Below are 17,448 nucleotides of genomic sequence, written 5' to 3' on the forward strand. Positions count from 1 at the left end.
CTGTCTTATTAGACATTGCGGCTGTATGTGCTAATGTCTCCATGGGTTTCTTGGGCCTTCGCTATCTAACCATCAAAGCAGTGGAAATGAATGATGATTACTGCATCCCTTTGAAGAACAAAGAGGTGTCTGGGTTCTAGATGCGGCAGTTGGTGACACTGAGCCACACAGACAAAAATGAGCATTTCAGGGGCTACTGTTAAGTCAGGAAATAATTTTTTGTCTGTGTTTCCTTCTTGAGTCTTATTGGCACTGCTAAAACTGTAGACTGCTTATGTTTTGCTGTAAAACATTAGGCTATTGAAATTGCAAAAGGCAAGTCAAAACAGTCTCTAAAAGTAGCATAAAAAAGCCAAAAACTAGTTTTGCAGTGTAAAAATATACGTTATTTCCAACTAGCCAGAAGTTCAAATGGTACTTTTATTTTCCACTCTTGCTGTTACGATGTGAATGTTACGTGAGAAATGAAACTCAGTCGAGAATAGCTGGGAAGCATATTAGAGGGGCAAAAATCCACCAGTGGAGTACAGTTCACTGTTACGTGTTTTACATAAGATAGGGGTATGCTCTGTGTTAAACAAAGTTAACGTATGGAAACATTAGAACGCTATAATTGAGTTTTCAGTTTGGATTAAGAAATAATGGCAATCTTTTATACCTTGTTATTATTTCTGAATACCTTTTTAAAAAAGGTATTGATTTCTGAGCACCTAAGTTCCTTTTAAGCTGTGTCCCACACTTTAAATTAAGGAGCCTGGATTTTTCACTTGGCATTAAATGTCTATAATTCTTACAGAAGAGATAAATGCAAAAGAAAGAACTTTGTGGATTGAAAACACATAAATAACTGGTGGGATTGTTCCTGCAGCTGTACATTAAACCGTGTTTGAAACTATGGAGGAGATAATGGTACATGTTTCAGGCCGAGATGCTGATGATAGTGCATTTAGCAGTGTCTTAGCATGCTTTTTGGCCCATGATTTGGCATCACAGTGCCTTTAAGGGCTGTGCTTCCCAGACAGTGTGCCTTGGCAGAGCCTGGGGAAGCTCGTCTTGCTGTAATGCATCTGGTAATGCCTAACAGAAAAGTATAACTTGCAAATACTTCAAAGCCATATGTGCACAATCTGTAGATAGTCTGTGGTTGCCCGGGACAGTTCAGCTGAAGTTTGCCCTTGGCACAACTTGCCAAGGCCAGTTGGGAAAAGGCAAGTGTTGGCTGTTGTGCATCTTCTGCGCTTGAACAGTGAATCTGACACTGGAAAATGTCAGCCCTCTTGTGAGTGCAGAGGTTGGTGTTCGGAGGCTTGTGTCGTAAAGACGGTCAAATGGTGGGACTTACTGTCATTGTGATGAGTGATATATTCAGCCCATCCAAAACGGTTGAAAAATAGTGTTTTGAGGAACAAGTGTGACTTTAAAAGCCAGATATTTTTTGACTTTGGAAAAAGAGGTGAAATGAGTACATTTGTAGAATCTTTCTGTACCTTTTGAGTGGCAGCCCTGTGAAGAGATGAATAAGAGACCATAAGGTTTTCCAGATTAAATGGACATACTTGGAATTTGCTGGAACACAAGTCAGATGACACTTGTTCAGTTACACTGGTGGTGTGACAGTAACTAAGTACCAAAAGAGCATCTTTAGATGAATGATGGTGCAGTTTCCTGTGCAATCCTTGTGTCACCTGTTTGTGCTGTGCAATGCGAGAAGCCCATTCGAGAGTCAGGATGGTTGTTACTTAAATGCATTGAAGGCGATCTGAATTCTCAATACCTCTGCTGAGAGATGTAAAAAGGGTACAGCTCCAGCTCTCACCTTTTCTCCACTTTCTTTTCATTCACAGATCTGTAGAGCTCGTGGCAGGAAGGTAGAGTGTGGGGTTGTTGTGTTTTAGGTATCTGTTCCTCTCTTTAGCTCAGGGTGGCTGAAGGGCTGTGTCTGCAGGTGGGTTTCCTGAGCAGTTACACTTGTGCATGCACCCATGCCTAGTCCTGTGTCATACTCCCGGGCATACTGTAAATGTGTTTGCCAACAACAGAAGCAGCTCAAAATACGACATTCACTCCCTTGTTTAGGAAAAAAAAAAAAAAACAAAAAAAAACCCAAGAAAAAACAAAAGAATGAAATTCAGTGGTACCAGATGCTGAGTTACTGTGCAATCAGTTTAAATCCTTTTCTCTTTTTTATTGAAACTAACAGGCATTTGGTAATGTTAATAACCCATGCAATGGGGAAAAAGGTATGTTAGAATTTTTTAAGTCTTCAGAGTAGTGATGATTTAACTCTGGTGTCTTGTACTCTGGGGAGGCTTATGACTGTGTATAAGCATAGCATAGCATGAATGCCACGTGTTAGTTTTTTTCCAATGTTGTATGTCATTGATCTCCTTAGTAAGTTATTTAGGAATAATGTTTACTTTTTTTTTTCTTTTCTTCTTTTTTTTTCCCCTGCTGTTGACAGTGATTTTTGGATTGAAAACCATGGGTAGAAAAGATGCTTCTACAGCAAGAACTCCTGTTGACCAGTACAGGAAACAAATAGGTAAGAAAAGGGTGTGTGCTTAAAAAAAAAAAATACTGGGTTTTTTTGTTTGTTTGTTTGTTTGTCTGTCTGTTTTGTTGTTGATAGTTTTATTTGTTTTGGTTTTGTGGGGGTTTTTTTAAATTTGGTTTTGTTTTTTTAGCCAGACCTGTTAGTGTAACAAAATGTATTATTCCTCTTCAAAACCTTTGTTTTGCTTGTGAGTGGTACAAAATAAGGTGCACTCCAGGGAAACATTTGTTATATCCTGTTGACTAATTCATTTGGCAAAACCTTTTATGAAGACAGTGTTTCGGGAAGCTTGATAACATCCATGTTCTGTGTTTAGAAGTAGTAGTGAAATACTGCAGTGCAGTGGCTCCATGAAATTTTTGAGCTGTTGGAACATTCCTGGTTCTTCCGTTTGTCTCCGGTCAGATATGGGCATTTCTAACAAAATATTGTTCCTGCTTTGTAACAGTTTTTGATATGCTGAATGATACAGACCTTTATGTTCTATAACTGCATTTATTCTCACACTAATGAAATACTTTTAACATGTTAATCGTTTATTTTCCTAGGTCTCTTTCTGTTCTCACTTGCTGTATACATAGGTAACTTGTATACAAAGTATGCACATGCACGCACGTGAATGCACTCCTGTACTCATACACGTACCTTCATAGCAGACTCAAATCTCTGTTTCTTTTTTAAATGCAAAGGCAGGTGACTTATTGTTAGAATCCATATGTGAGGATTCTGTCTCTTTAGGTGTTAAATAATATTATAAACAGACACAGTATTTTAAAAGAATGTATATAAAATGAAGTACCTTAATTTATACTTAGTTATCTAAGTAAATGACTTTGTTTTAAAGTCGTTAAGCATTCACATCTGTGTTTAAATACACAGAAAAATAGCAAGTGTCTGTGAAAAATAGACTGTTTATAGTGTATATTCTTATGGTGAAAGAGCTATGCGAACAGTCTTATTTTTGTCATGTCATATTTTTTTTAGTGCTGCCTTATTTTAATATAACTTTCAATGGTCTTTTCTGCATCTAAAGTTGAGAGTAAGGGAGTATTGTGTATTTTATTTATTATAGATAGCTGTGGAATGCTCCCTATTTTCTAATCTTGGGCAGTTTATATCTGGCTTTCTTGGTTCATTCGCTGAGACAGTTAGAAATGTGGCTGAAAATTTCTGATTACCTTTTCAGATGTGAAACAAATATACTGGAAAAAGTGTTTAAATAAATGGGCACTCTGCTTTTGTGCAGTTTAGGTTTCATGTAGAAAACCTTGCAAGGAAATTATTACCTAGCAAAGGATGACACCACAGATATTTCACCCCAGTGGGTTTGGTGAAAAGTTGGAGCCCTGCAGCCAATAGTCATGCGTAACTGGGTGTTTGAACAGAGGATGATTGCATTAGCTTTCTGGCATTTTCTCTGCATATTTTCGTGGTGGTCACTTCTTTTTCAGCCACCTCCTTTAGGGATGCTTTTCTTCCTCTTGTTCATGACTTCAGGTGACCATGGTTGAAATTGTTTTTCATAGTTGTCCTCAGGGTGAGAGAGACTGGTGATTTCCAGTGTGATCCCTGGAAGGCAGTATGGCCTGCTGAAAGACCAGGGGGATGTAAAGCTTCATCTAAGTATGAGACTTACACAAGATTTCCTCTCACAGTTTCACAGCTTGAGCTACTTCTTGCAAGTCACTACTGCATGGCACTGTGATTTCACATTTCACAGTTGCGAGATGCTAGGATTGATCATCTGTGCCTTGGTCAGGGGAGAGGACACTGTGCTGTGTAGCAAGGGTGTGAGAGTATTTGTATAGGGGCCTGGTACTCAGAGGAATCCTGTTATATTGCTGACTTTCCAGTTTCAAGCTAGCATGTTGTCTGAGCAATTTGGCACCTTCCCTGTTATACAATGCAGCACTGTGATCTGTTGGGTACTACAAAATACAGTGTCTGAAGGGGCTTATAATAAGCTCATTTTCCTCAGATGCGACACATTGCTCTTAACTTGGCAAAAGCAGGTGTTAAAAATTATCATAGGGAAGAGTCTCACACCGGCAGGAAAATAAACTACATAACCTAGGAGGTGTTCCTATGATTGTACTATTCCTTAGAGGACAGAGAGCAAGAATTAAAATAGACCATTCACTGCCTTTTGCACTGGTGATGGTTGTTTCAATTCCCATTCTGGTCATTCACGATAGCCATAGGGTTTGCCAATGGAAATTACTTTTCTGAACTTAATGAATTAGAGGGGGTTGAAAATCCATGGATACAATTTTATGCTTTAATGTAGGTGTGTTTGAGTTTTATGTACAAGCATTTTGTGTTAGCTTTGTGTTAGTTTTAGGTAGCTGAGCTTAGTGGAGCCATCTCTCTAGTGTCATTATGCTTTCAGGTGTATTATAGGACAGGAGGTGTATTATTGACAATTGTTGTCCGATAAAGAGTTTTTCTTGCCGTAATGAACATGGAATATTTTTTATTTTTTTTTCCCATTACTCCTTGATTTTGTTCTTGCATGGTGTTGCATAAGTGATGATAATTCATCTGTTTATCAGAGTCATGGTTGAAGTTGTCAGGGAAGTCATCTGGTCCAACCCCCCCAGCTCAAGCAGGGTCACCTAGAGCCAGTTACCCAGAAGAGTGTCCAGACGGCTTTTGAATATCTCCAAGGAGGGGAACTCCACAATGTCTCTGGACAGCCTTGTTCCTGTGTTTGATCACCCTCAAAGTGAAGACTTTTTCTTACGTGTTTCAGTGTGTGCCTGTTGCCTCTGGTCCTGTCACTGGGCACCACTGGGAAGAGCCTGTCTCCATCCTCTTAGCACCCTCCCTTCAGGGGTTGATTGAGTTCCCCCTCATTGATGAGGTGTCCCCACACTGATGAGGTAGGTCCCCCTTGAGCCTGATCTTCTGTGGGTAAACATCCCCAGGTCTCCCAGCCTTTCTCATAGGAGATATGCTCCAGATCCTTAATTTGAACTCCTCTTGATCCAGTTTCAGAGTCTTGATCTGATTTCATTTACATACTTACTAGAAATTATACAGAAAGAATTTAAATTTTTTCCTAAAGTCCATTCATCAAATAAACCCTAGATTGGGCAGCCTAGGTACTCTTTCAGGGATGCTTTAGAGTGACTCTGTTCAGTAGTAGACTGCTCCAAACACAGAACGCTGTCATGCTCCAGGCTCATCTGTTTTGGAAGTGGTTGTTTGACCCCCCTTTCTCAGGTAGGTTATATCTAGAAACAGTAAGCAAAGGGAGATTGAATGGGACCTGTCTTTAAAAGAATTAATTTATCATATGCATTAAAAGTTCTAAATACATGTGTGGAGTGATTGCCATCCTTCCTTTCCAGGCATTTGGTATGTATGGATTCTTGAAAATATGATGGATGCTGGCTGAACAGCTATCTCTTGTTGACTAATGGTATGGTGTTATTTCTTAGCTCATGATTTAATGTTTTCTAGCCTGCTGGATAGAAGGTAACCAGATTGAAACGTTTTTAATACCTTTTTTGTTTGATGGAAAATGGCAGTTTTCAAGGAGCAACATGTCACAAAGTCACGTCAACTTCAACACAATTTTCAGTTACATGTTTAGCGAACTAATTTAAAATAAAAGCAGATTTTTAATTTCAATTTGTTCCAAGCTTTCTGTTTTGTTCTGAGTTTCCATACGGCATGCCACATGTTTGCCCTGTGCCATGGTTCAAGCTCATGTTGATCACTTCAGTTCAGCCGTTTGCCTTTTTCTCTCCTCGATTGAGCGAAGGATCGCTCATGTCTTGTTTGCCACTGTGCCATTAGCAGTTGCTGTTTGCTTCAGTAGTATTTTCAGAGGATTCCCCTGGCATAGAGATTGATATTGCTCTTCTCTGTCAGCTGGCTTTCAGCCATCTCTCCTGCCACCAGCCAAAATTTGTCTGTAGTGCCTCTTGTTCAGCAAGTGCTCCGGTATCCAACAGAGCGCTGCCTTTTCCTCTGGGAGCAGAGGCAGCCTTTTCGTTACCAGACCAAACTGGCACTAGCTTCGTGAAGACTGTCCCCAAGCGGGACAGGGAGCAACAGCAGCAGCAACCTTCTCAAGCTGGCTTAGACTGTGCCTGAAGGAGGGAGGATGGTGCTGAGGGAATCTTTCCCCATTCAGTTCCCCATGAACAGCCGAGGTTTTGTAGGAGGAATGAGAAAAAGTAATTTTAACACTCATTATTCAGCTCTCTCTCACATACCCAAACATATACCTGTAGAGCAGCAACAAACGGGGCAGCTCTTCTACATAGTGTTTCCTTCTCACTGCTGCTGTTTGTGCTGCTGTTCCTAATTTGCTGGGATTGGAGGAAAGGTGTGAGGCAGTATGCATCTTTCTGCATTTATGCAGCTTTGCTCCACAAATGCTGTGAAAATAGCAACAGGTTTTACACCATATTTGCTTTGTTTACTGTTATGTGTGCTTTAAGTTCCCAGAACAATTCCACATGTATATTTTCCATCCTTCTTCATCTGGTGTGTCGCTTGCTCGGCATGGAAGCTGCAGGATTTGTGGGTAGTGTTCATGACTCGTGTGATTGTGGGATCCTAAGCAGGCATACTGAGAGGATTATAGCATAACTAAAACCTGGTCTACAAATCAGGAATAGACATACTTTTGGCTCCTATTACTATTGTGTTGCTGTAGCATAATTTTTCATGAGGAGAGGTTGTTTGCCAATCATTCATCCTCCAATTTGTAGACTCAAGGTCTGCTTATTGTCTCCTCTGTATCTTCTGACTTGCTGGCTGGATCCTTTAGGGGCTGGAGCTTATATAGGCACAGCCCAGGGGATCTCTAGCTCCTCACATCCACCGGGAAGGAATAAAAGTTATGAATGAAAACAAATTCTCCTTTTGTTTTGGAAAGCACAAGGTGCTAGGCTGAGCACGATGGCGAGGTGGTGGAGGTGGTGTTCATTGGCACAGCACATGCAGAGCAATGGGGTGGTGAAGGGGACTGGATGGGAGTCCTGAGACCCTAGTTGTAGCAGCACAAGGAGGGAAAAGAAAACTGCCCACCTCAACTAGCAGGTTAAACTCTGTGAAGTCAACCCTTTTTTGAAACTCCTTGGTGTGGGGAGCTGGTGACTTGTCCAGAAGAAAGGCACCTCATCCTAGTGCCAAGGGTTATTGTCCCACTGTAGCCCCAATGAGATGAAGAAGAGCTTGTGTCTCGGCATGATCATGGTGGATAGAACTGGGATCTGTTGTCTCGCAGCCTCCTGCAGAGTAGCTGAGGTGTCAGCTGGGTGGTTGTGAAGGAAAGTGGTCCCAGTCATCCAAACCAGGACTGGTTTGTGGTAGTATGGTTGCACTGACAATATGAAGGAATAGACAGACCTTGGTGAGATGGATGGATGGGGACTAGTGGCAGCAAGTGTCTCTGGACTTCTCATCTCCAGCTCCCAGCTCAGTTGTGAGCATGAACCTGATGCCTCCCTATCTCCAGAGGGAAGCCCTTCTTGTGGCAGATTGCCATCTCTGTTTGCCCAGCTGTTAGAAGTGTCTTTACCCTCTACCACCTCACTTTTTTCTGTTTTCCATGGTTCACCTCTTCTATTTTTTACAGTTAATTTCCCCCCACCCTCCTTACCCTGAATAGTGCCATTGCTCAAATCAGACTGACTGCTAAGACTTGTCAGCTCAAAAAAGGGAAAAGTATTACATTTTGACACTTTCTCATGAAATATATTACACACTTTGAAGTGAAATGTGATTGTTTTGTTTTGGATCAGGAAATGTTTGTAATCAGCGTGAAAATTTTAGATTTAATTTCTGAAACAACAGCAACAGCAAAAAATGTTTGGATGGAGTTTGTGCTGAAAATTTCAAAATCATACCATTTGTAACAAAACAGGAATTCCTGTATCTTTTGTCCGTTAAGAGAAGGCATGGGACCAGAATTCAGGGTTTGCATCATTGAGATTGCTCTCCACTGTCACAAGCAAAGACGTAGCAGGACTGATGTCAATGGAATTAAAACTCTCCAACCTATTTTTTTAATTAGTCATCTCTTTTTTCCCCATATTTGATGTCAGTCACCTATTTACTGGGGGAAAGCTAGGGAGGGGAAAAGTACAGAAACAACTACTTGCTATTCTAAGTGAAGACAAAAATGGGAGAGATCTCTCCTGTTTATTTAAAGTGTAAAAACAAAAAAGTAGGCAGTTCCAGTGCATATGGAACATTACACTTACTTTCTTGAATTTTTCTAATAAAGACTTACTGTTAAGCACATAATAAAGAGAAGCAGAAAGAAACCTCAAACCTAACTCCTTTTGCAAGGAGCTGGCAAGGTTTGGAGTCTTTTCCTCTGCTGAGTTTTCTACTTCACACTGATATGCCATGGATACCACATGCAGTCCCTTTTCTTTTGTTTGGGAGGAAGTTTTATGAAGCATGACTTTCATTGTCATGAAAAATGAGCTAGATCTTTTGGTCAGTGATTGCTGTTTTGAATTCAGTTTTGTGCCAGTGGCATCACTTCTTGGAAACTAGAGCAGGAGCAGCTGAGGAAAGCACTGCTGTGAAGTGAAGCCTAGTCTGGGTGTACTAATTTAATCCACATTTTGTGACGATTTGGATGTTTTTAAATATGTTCTGTGAAGGCTGATGATGGATTTTAAGCACATACAGTATGTGATCACTTATTTTTTAAAGTCCAAAGCAGTAAAGCTGTTTTATTGCCTTGGCTTGGAGCATAAAAGGTGATAGTAAATCTGGATATGTACTTGTGTTTGTGTGGATATTATTTAGTTTTCGTTTGCAGGGCAGACACAGCCCCAGCCTGAGCAGGGGTGGGAGAGGTGGCTGCAGAGCCAGGGGACTCTAGGAATGTGTACACACTCTGTGCAGAGATGCTAAGGAGAAGTGTGTATCTAAACCCTTGTCTCCCATCCTCTCTCCACAGCAAACCCCCAGAGTTTCTTTGAACTTGGTTGATTATACTACTCTTACTGTACATTTATACTACACTTGTTTAGTACTTCTATACGGATGGAGGCTCACAGTCTGCTCTTACTTTAATCTCATCGACAACATCACCATTTCACTCAGTGGAGTTGCTGCGAACTTTTTTATAGGTGTAAATGAGAGTGAAATTTGACATGCTGTTTCCAGTTGCTGAACTGCATTTCAGCATGATGTTACTTCAGGCACTTGCAATTCCTGTAAGGTATCTGGTGTCTGAAGGGCTTTTGCAGATAAATATTTGTGCTTGTACTTACTCTCAGCTTCTGATCCATTCTTCAGTGGATTCATTTCTGCAGTCAAAAAAATCAACCTAAGACAACCTCTTTGCATTCTCTCCAAAATTCATAGAAGTTTCACTACAGACACATATGTGTGTGTATATTACATTCAGAGGCAGAGCAGTTTAACTTTTTTAGAAATTCTTTCACCAGGCTTTGAAAATCTTCACTTGTATGTGTGAAGAATGGACTTCAAAATACTTGTATTTCAATGTGAGTCTGTAAATCTAACTTCAGACACCCATTTCTAAAAATCTCAGGCATAATTTTTCTATGTGTACAGTGTTCATATATGTGCACTCTCTATATACAGTGTATGTGCTTATATTTGTAGGTAATATTATGTCAATATAAATGCAAGAAGAGTTGGGCAGTGAAATACAAATCCAACTTCCTGTTATTTCATCATAAGGCAGCAGTGCAGAAGGTGTAAGAATGAAGTGACCGTGCACATGCATCTATCAAGATCTGCTTGATAGATGTTTAATGTGGACGGCATTTCTTCAGTTACTATGCTGTGAGATACAGCACTATTTTCTTTTTTATGAAGTGTAAGAACAAAGACATGGAGTCCCCCGGCTCAGTTCAAAAGGTGTATCTGAAGACACTTTTGTGTTTCATGCTTCAGGACATGACCACTTCCATTAGGTAGTTCAGCAGGTCTTGGACCTATTTATGGCCTTAATAAAATGTGTTAGATGTCTGTGTTCAGGGTAAGCGTAACCACAGATCAGTCATCTGGATTTTGTAATGAATTTGTTCACATTGGTGATTGCTATCACGTAGTCTGTTAATTGCATGTTGTCAGGGATTTCTGTAACTGGTTTGTATTAAAAATATTTTTTTCAGTGGAAGCTTTTGTTTCTACTATGCCTTATTTTGGAAGAAAGTTAGGAACTGGCTACATTGTGGTTTTCAAGGTCTTGAACTATTTATGGGATTGTCTGCTAGGCTCTGCATATTACTTGCAGGCTTAAAGTGTGGATGGGAAATGGAGTAACAGGGCAGCAGATCTTAGCTCAAACTGCTAGAATGAAAATATAAAAAGGCAGTTGCTTAATTTGAATTACAGTTACAGAAATTACAAGCATTGTGCAGCTAGTTTTTGCTTTTACTCAAAGGCTGATTAAAAATCAGCACTATTGAAAGTATTCACACATTTAAAGGCATTTCGAGATTTTTCATTTGTGTAGCAGTTAGATCAGTACAGCAAAATACCATGATGTGACCAAAGAGCTTCACAATAAAAAGTGGAATGTGGGAAATCAAATACTCTGCCCTGATTGAGTGCTCTGGTTGCAGGTAATAAATTGACAGTTAGTAGAAGGCAAGTAACTGATCTGTTTTTTAATCTCTGAAATACTTTACTTGAAATCTGGTCCTTGTCATCATCCCAGCTTCAAAATCATAGAATCATAGAATAGTTAAGGTTGGAAAGGACCTCAAGATCATCTAGTTCCAACCCCCCTGCCATGGGCAGGGACACCTCACACTAAACCATCTCACCCAAGGCTCTGTCCAACCTGGTCTTGAACACTGCCAGGGATGGAGCATTCCTTGGGCAACCTATTCCAGTGCCTCACCACCCTAACAGGAAAGAATTTCCTCCTTATATCCAGTCTAAACTTCCCCTGTGTAAGTTTTAACCTGTTACCCCTTGTCCAGTCACTACAGTCCCTAATGAAAAGTCCCTCCCCATCACCCCTATAGGCCCCCTTCAGATACTGGAAGGCTGCTATGAGGTCTCCATGCAGCCTTCTCTTCTCCAGGCTGAACAGCCCCAGCTTTCTCAGTCTGTCTTCATATGGGAGGTGCTCCAGTCCCCTGATCATCCTCGTGGTCCTCCTCTGGACTTGTTCTAACAGATCCATGTCCTTTTTATGTTGAGGACACCAGAACTGCACACAATACTCCAAGTGAGGTCTCACAAGAGCAGAGTAGAGGGGCAGGATCACCTCCTTCAACCTGCTGGTCACTCCTTTTGATGCAACCCAGGATATAGTTGGCTTTCTGGGCTGCAAGCACACACTGCTGGCTCATGTTCATTTTCTCATCGACCAGCACCCCCAACTCCTTCTCCACAGGGATGCTCTAAATCTCTTCTCTGCCCAGCCTGTAGCTGTGCCTGGGATTTCTCCAACGCAGGTGTAGGACCTTGCACTTGGCATGGTTCAACTTCATGAGGTTGGCATCAGCTCACCTCACAAGCGTGTCAAGGTCCCTCTGGATGGCATTCCTTCCCTCCAGCGTATCAACCGAACCACACAGCTTGGTGTCATTGGCAAACTTGCTGAGGGCGCACTCTATCCCACTGTCCATGTCACCAACAAAGATGTTAAACAAGACCGGTCCCAACACTGATCCCTGAGGGACACCACTCGTTACTGGACTCCCCCAGACATTGGGCCATTGACCACAACTCTTTGTGTGTGGCCGTCCAGCCAGTTCTTTATCCACCGAGTGGTCCATCCATCAGATTGATGTCTCTCCAATTTAGAGACAAGGATATCCTGTGGGACAGTGTCGAACGCTTTACACAAATCCAGGTAGATGACATCAACTGCTCTACCCCTGTCCCTCAGTTCTGTAGCCCCATCATAGAAGGCCATCAAATTGGTCAGGCAGGTTTTCCCCTTACTGAAGCCATGCTGGCTGTCACCAAGCACCTTGTTGTTTTTCATGTGCCTTAGCATGCCTTCCAGGAGAATCTACTCCAAGATTTTGCCAGGCACAGAGGTGAGACTGACTGGTCTGTAATTCCCCGGGTCATTCATTTTCCCCTTCTTGAAAATGGGGGTTATATTTCCCTTTTTCCAGTCGTTGGGAACTTCACCTGACTGCCATGATTTTTCAAATATGGTGGCCAGTAAATATCCTATTTGCCATGGGACCAACCAAGTCGTGGCCTGCTAAGGTATTGGTATTGTTCCTAAAGAACTCATATATTAAATAATAATATTTTGAAGAGTTTTGACAGCCTGTTAAATAGGAAAGGTTGGAAAAGCCTGCCTTTTCCTTAGTTTATTTTCTGTGACTATCTTAGAATTATCACTGCATCTGCATTGGTGCTGTAAGATTTGTAGCAATACCAATATCCTTGATTCTGATACTTGATTTTTCATTAACATTTTAGAATGCGTGGGTTTTTCTTGTTAGAATTAATTTTCCTATGGTATTTTCACCAAATGCCTTTTGGCTTTCTTGTTCATCAGAACTGGAGTTTGGATGATCCAGGGTGTAATACGTAAGAGGATGTGACACAGCTCATCACTAAATCACTTGCTCAGGTTCAGCCTAGGTGATAGTCATGGGAAGATGGTAACTGCCTAGCAGATGTTGGGTGGCATTTATGATGTGATGTTTTTGCATTCAGTTCCTAGTGGAGAAGTGTTGAAAAACATCATTATTTGTTGGCAGTCAAAACACAGGAGGTGGATAATGAACTAGCATATGGAGTGAAACAGTGTCTTAGCATTAGACATGGTCCCTTCTGCTCAAGGTTACAGCATACTGATGAGAGCGTGTCCCACATTCCCTGAGGCTGTTGCGCATGTGCCTGAACTTGGAGAGTTCATTAAACCCCTCAGCTTTGGAGACCTTGGGCGCAGTGCTTGTGTTGACCTGGCTTTTAGCAGTGCTAACTAACTTGGCCACAATCTTGTGCATTATGACAATGCATCTCCTAGTTTGAAGTTGGCTTGCACCTAACCAGTTCATTTCACGGGCAAAATGTGTGTGCAACTGTTTGTGTAGACCTGGCCTGAAGGAACTTCAGTCACTGTCACCGAAGAGCTGGAAGAAGTTTAAAGTAGGATGCAAATGGAGCCACCTAAGAGTTTTGCAAATATTGAGTGGGGATGTGTAAGAATCATCTCTGTAGGCTTCTGTTCTAACAAGTGAAAGGTCTGAATTTGGGCTGGTGATTCATGCAACTTGTAGGTTAAACAAGCCTGGTACTGCTTTCTGGCACAGAGGCCAACTGGCATCAAATGACACTTACCGTACTGTTAAACTCTTTTATCCCTAAAACAGAATGGCTGCTTGTAAATCTCATATTGAAAATTTCTCTAGGCCCACGTTAACTTTTGGGCCATGTGTAAGAATTGCTTGGGAGAGGGATACTCTGGGTACAAACTGTGCCAGGGGCTGTTGTAACAACTGGAGTGTGCATGCCATTGAATTCCACTTCCACTTGGCATTGGTGCACCTGCAAGCAGATAGCCAGAGGGTACAGTTTGACATTACAAAGCAACCTTTAGCAACACTTACCTCTCTCAACTTGTTCCTGTTACTATGTCACATATTGTGTACCATGTCTCGGGTGGCACAGCTGTTTGAATGCCATTTTGATCCAGCTTGAATAAAAAATTGTGCTGGGCAGTTTTTCAGTTGAATGAATTCCCTGATCTACTTCATCATCTGGCTGCATGCACAAACTGAGCTAATATGCATCAAAGAGCGGGATGGCACACAGCAGAGCCTGACGTATGTGGCAAAACTCAAGCCAACAAATGCCATAAGCCAATATTGCTGTTGAATATACTGCAAAGCCAAGCCACATCTCAAGTGGGTCTAGGAAAAGTCTTTATTCCATATAACACGCAGAGTGACCAGATTGGGAAGTGTAAAGGATTGTCTTCCTTTGTAGACTTCCCCCGACTTCTCAGAATCACTTCTGATTTCAGTCCATTGGCCTCTGTTGATCAGATGAGTTCTACTGTCAGAATTACGTTATGAATAACTATGATAGTTTAAATCCATGTATTTTTAGAGGTATTTCACACTGTCTGCAGTGAACAATGATGCTGCCTTCCCTACATGTGGAAGGTATAAGAAGACATGAATGCAGTTATTTTTTTGGCACAACCTCTTCCATAATGTTTAGGTATAGTATGGTGTGTTTTGCCTACCAAACATTAGAAAGAAATTGAAGCAAATTGTGGGATTCTCTCTGAAGAAATACTTTTCCGGAAAATACAGGCTGAAGTCCGCTGTGTCTTTTCTGGAATAGATGGAGACTGTGCAAACTCGAATGAACTGCACAGAGAGAAACATTGAATAAATTGCAAATCAAATAGAACTGAAGGTACAATCCTTAACATACTTCATAGTGTGAAGTGTCTCAGAAAATCAACCTGTTAAGTACAATACCAGATGGAAATGATTGGTAGAGTTACAGGAAAATCAGATTCATGCCTGTAACACAGGAGGCTCTGTGTGTCTTGATAGGCAGCTTGGAAAACCACAGACCCCGTAGCATATATTCCATGGAAGAATTTCTGTCCAAATGGTTTAATGGAAAAAGCAAATATGATCTGTTGTGTTTGTATAGAGAAAACTATCAAATTCGAATGAGTAATTGTCATGAAAAGGACAAAGAAGGAAGTGCTTTCATATGCTCTTCAGAGAGGGAGAATAAAATATTTTATCTATGGCAAAAGCAGGAAAAATGTAGTGCACAGAGGATTGTCTTCCCCATCTTACTGCTGTCGCTGATGCAAAAAGAGAAATTAAAAAGCCTAGTTCAGTGTTAATTTTTTTTTGCTTTATCCAGCTACCTTTCAGGTAATTTTTAGTCTGGAAAGAAACACTTCCTACAGCCAAGACGCCATGAGTAGGAAGGTTGGATTTTATGGTGGTGGAGACTGGGGACAGGTATCACACTACTGAATTTAGAAGAGTTATTTCAGATGCTTACCCTTGTAACTGGGAGCAAAATTAAACCCGTAAGTGTGAAGATAAAATGAATAACATTTAGATACTGGAAAGGCTCATTATTTTTCTTCAGGATTTGTTTGTTGGATGTTGTCAAAATACTATCAAAGAACTGTGCATGTTTCTAACTTAATAATAATTTTGGAAAAGTTTCATGATAAGGAGGCTAAACCCCAGTACAGGTTGCCAGGGAAGTTGTGGGATTTCCATGTCTGGAAATCTTTTTAAACTGATCTGTATGAAGACCTGAGCCACATGATCTTACTTTGAAGTTAGCCTGGCCTAGCTTATGTTAGAGTAGGAAACCTTGAGAGTCCTCCCTATCCTGAATTATGCTGACATCATGCCATTATTCTCATTTGTTTCTGAAAAGCCAGGAATACTTGATTAGAGTGGTATAGGCATAGAGTCCTGCTACAGAAAAGGTTCTCACAGTTGCTCAGTACATTGCTGTGCATGGGTAGCTGCATGGATAGAAAGCTAATGATATAGTACTTGTCATGCACTGCTACATAGGAATGCCAGGGTGGGTTGCAGCAGCATCTTAAAACATAGTTTAAATCTTTAGTTTCATGACTGGCTAGTTCCTTACCAATGATGCCAATTCATCAGCTGGAAATCATAGAGGAAAAGATCCCTTGTTTCTGATTAACACCCATGTATGTGTTTAAAATAAAGATGAGAAATATTAAAGCCATTAAATATGGCACTGGAGGCACTGTGTTTGAAGTACTGAGTACTGCTTTGCTCATCCATGTTTAAGAAAGATAAATCAAAAGGACATGCTGAAAGAACTATTAATGGGACCAAGAGCTGAGAAGAGGCTTGTTTAGCTCAGCTGAACACAAACTAAAAAAATATGGTTCCTCTGGGTGAACTTTTTGGGAGTAAGCACTTGGGAAAGACATATATTTATAGTCTGTAACTGGCTATAAATTGTAAAGAAACATATCTGGAAACTAAAAAGCAGTTTCTTACCAGTAGGAGATTGAGTGAGCTTCTTGAGTAATGTCCTACAGGTAGAACTAAAGACAAAAAACTCACAAAACTAACTTGTTTTCCAACTGATAATTTTCTATGATCACTTTTGATCAAAACTTCATGATATGAGTGCCTTCACTAGCAGAGTACTGGATTTCAGTAGTTCACCACGTCCTTCCTAGTCGTATGTTCCATATGGACAAAGTTTCACTGTGAAGTGGAACAGCTTTCCAAGATATTTATAGCTAGAAAATGCATTTGGAAGGATTACCATAACTTTCTGACTGTAGTTTTACTTGTGGAAAAATTAATACTGAGTATTTTCACCAAAATCAAGATTTTAGGAGAACGTAAAACATAATCTTGAATTTTGCAGGTTTTTTCCTTTTATGAGGGGCAGAATATAAAATCCAAGCTGAAAGTTCACACTGAAAGAGACATGATTGATTGTAACGTTAACCTTTGTTTTTCAGTGCCTGTGCTAGCAACAGAATGTGGTGAAACTATCAAAAGTTTCCACATAATGTTTTCCTGTTTGTTTTGGTTTTTTGTTGGGTTTTTGGTTGTTTGGTTTTTTAGTACACTGCTGGGTGTACATTTGATGTTGCTGCTCTTTCTGTTCTTTGTATTATAGAAGTGCAGTACTTAACAGTCTAGTAGTATTTATAGTATGCAATTCCTTAGAGGATCCTCAGTTGTACATCTTTGACATGATGTTCCTGTGTCACCCTTAGCTCTAGGTGTTGCAGCATGTCCCACTGGTAGGAACAGGAGGTGACTGAGTACCCTTACCAACAGAACTTTAGCATGTTTTGAAGAAATTCATATGGCCATGCAGCACTAGGCATTACTGAAATCTTTGGCATAAAATTATCGGATCTTTGAAGCTCAGACGAGTATGAGGGACATTGAAAGAGCTTT

At 40.7% G+C, this 17,448-nt stretch overlaps 1 protein-coding gene and 1 long non-coding RNA gene across 3 annotated transcripts in view; both read left to right on the top strand.

Moving 5' to 3' along the window:
• Window positions 1-17,448, top strand: part of TRIQK (triple QxxK/R motif containing) — a 59,792-nt gene that overhangs the window by 15,590 nt on the left and 26,754 nt on the right. Inside the window, exons 1-2 of one of the 2 annotated variants that reach the window (XM_061346786.1) lie at window positions 1,875-1,945; window positions 2,462-2,542. In XM_061346786.1, coding sequence (XP_061202770.1) covers window positions 2,482-2,542 — 61 coding nt within the window. In that variant the 5' untranslated portion in view covers window positions 1,875-1,945; window positions 2,462-2,481. Of the gene's footprint in view, window positions 1-1,874; window positions 1,946-2,461; window positions 2,543-17,448 lie in introns of those variants that run through there. The other variant, XM_061346785.1, reaches the window with a different exon arrangement.
• Window positions 4,351-6,190, top strand: LOC133208709 (uncharacterized). The gene is made up of 2 exons (XR_009724499.1): window positions 4,351-4,895; window positions 5,107-6,190. It is a non-coding gene; the product is annotated as an uncharacterized LOC133208709 (long non-coding RNA).

The sequence above is a fragment of the Neopsephotus bourkii genome, unplaced genomic scaffold, assembly GCF_033783945.1.
Source record: "Neopsephotus bourkii isolate Nb327-2 ecotype Australia unplaced genomic scaffold, CSIRO-AGI_Nbou_v1 NB_275, whole genome shotgun sequence".
Lineage (NCBI taxonomy): Eukaryota > Metazoa > Chordata > Aves > Psittaciformes > Psittacidae > Neopsephotus > Neopsephotus bourkii.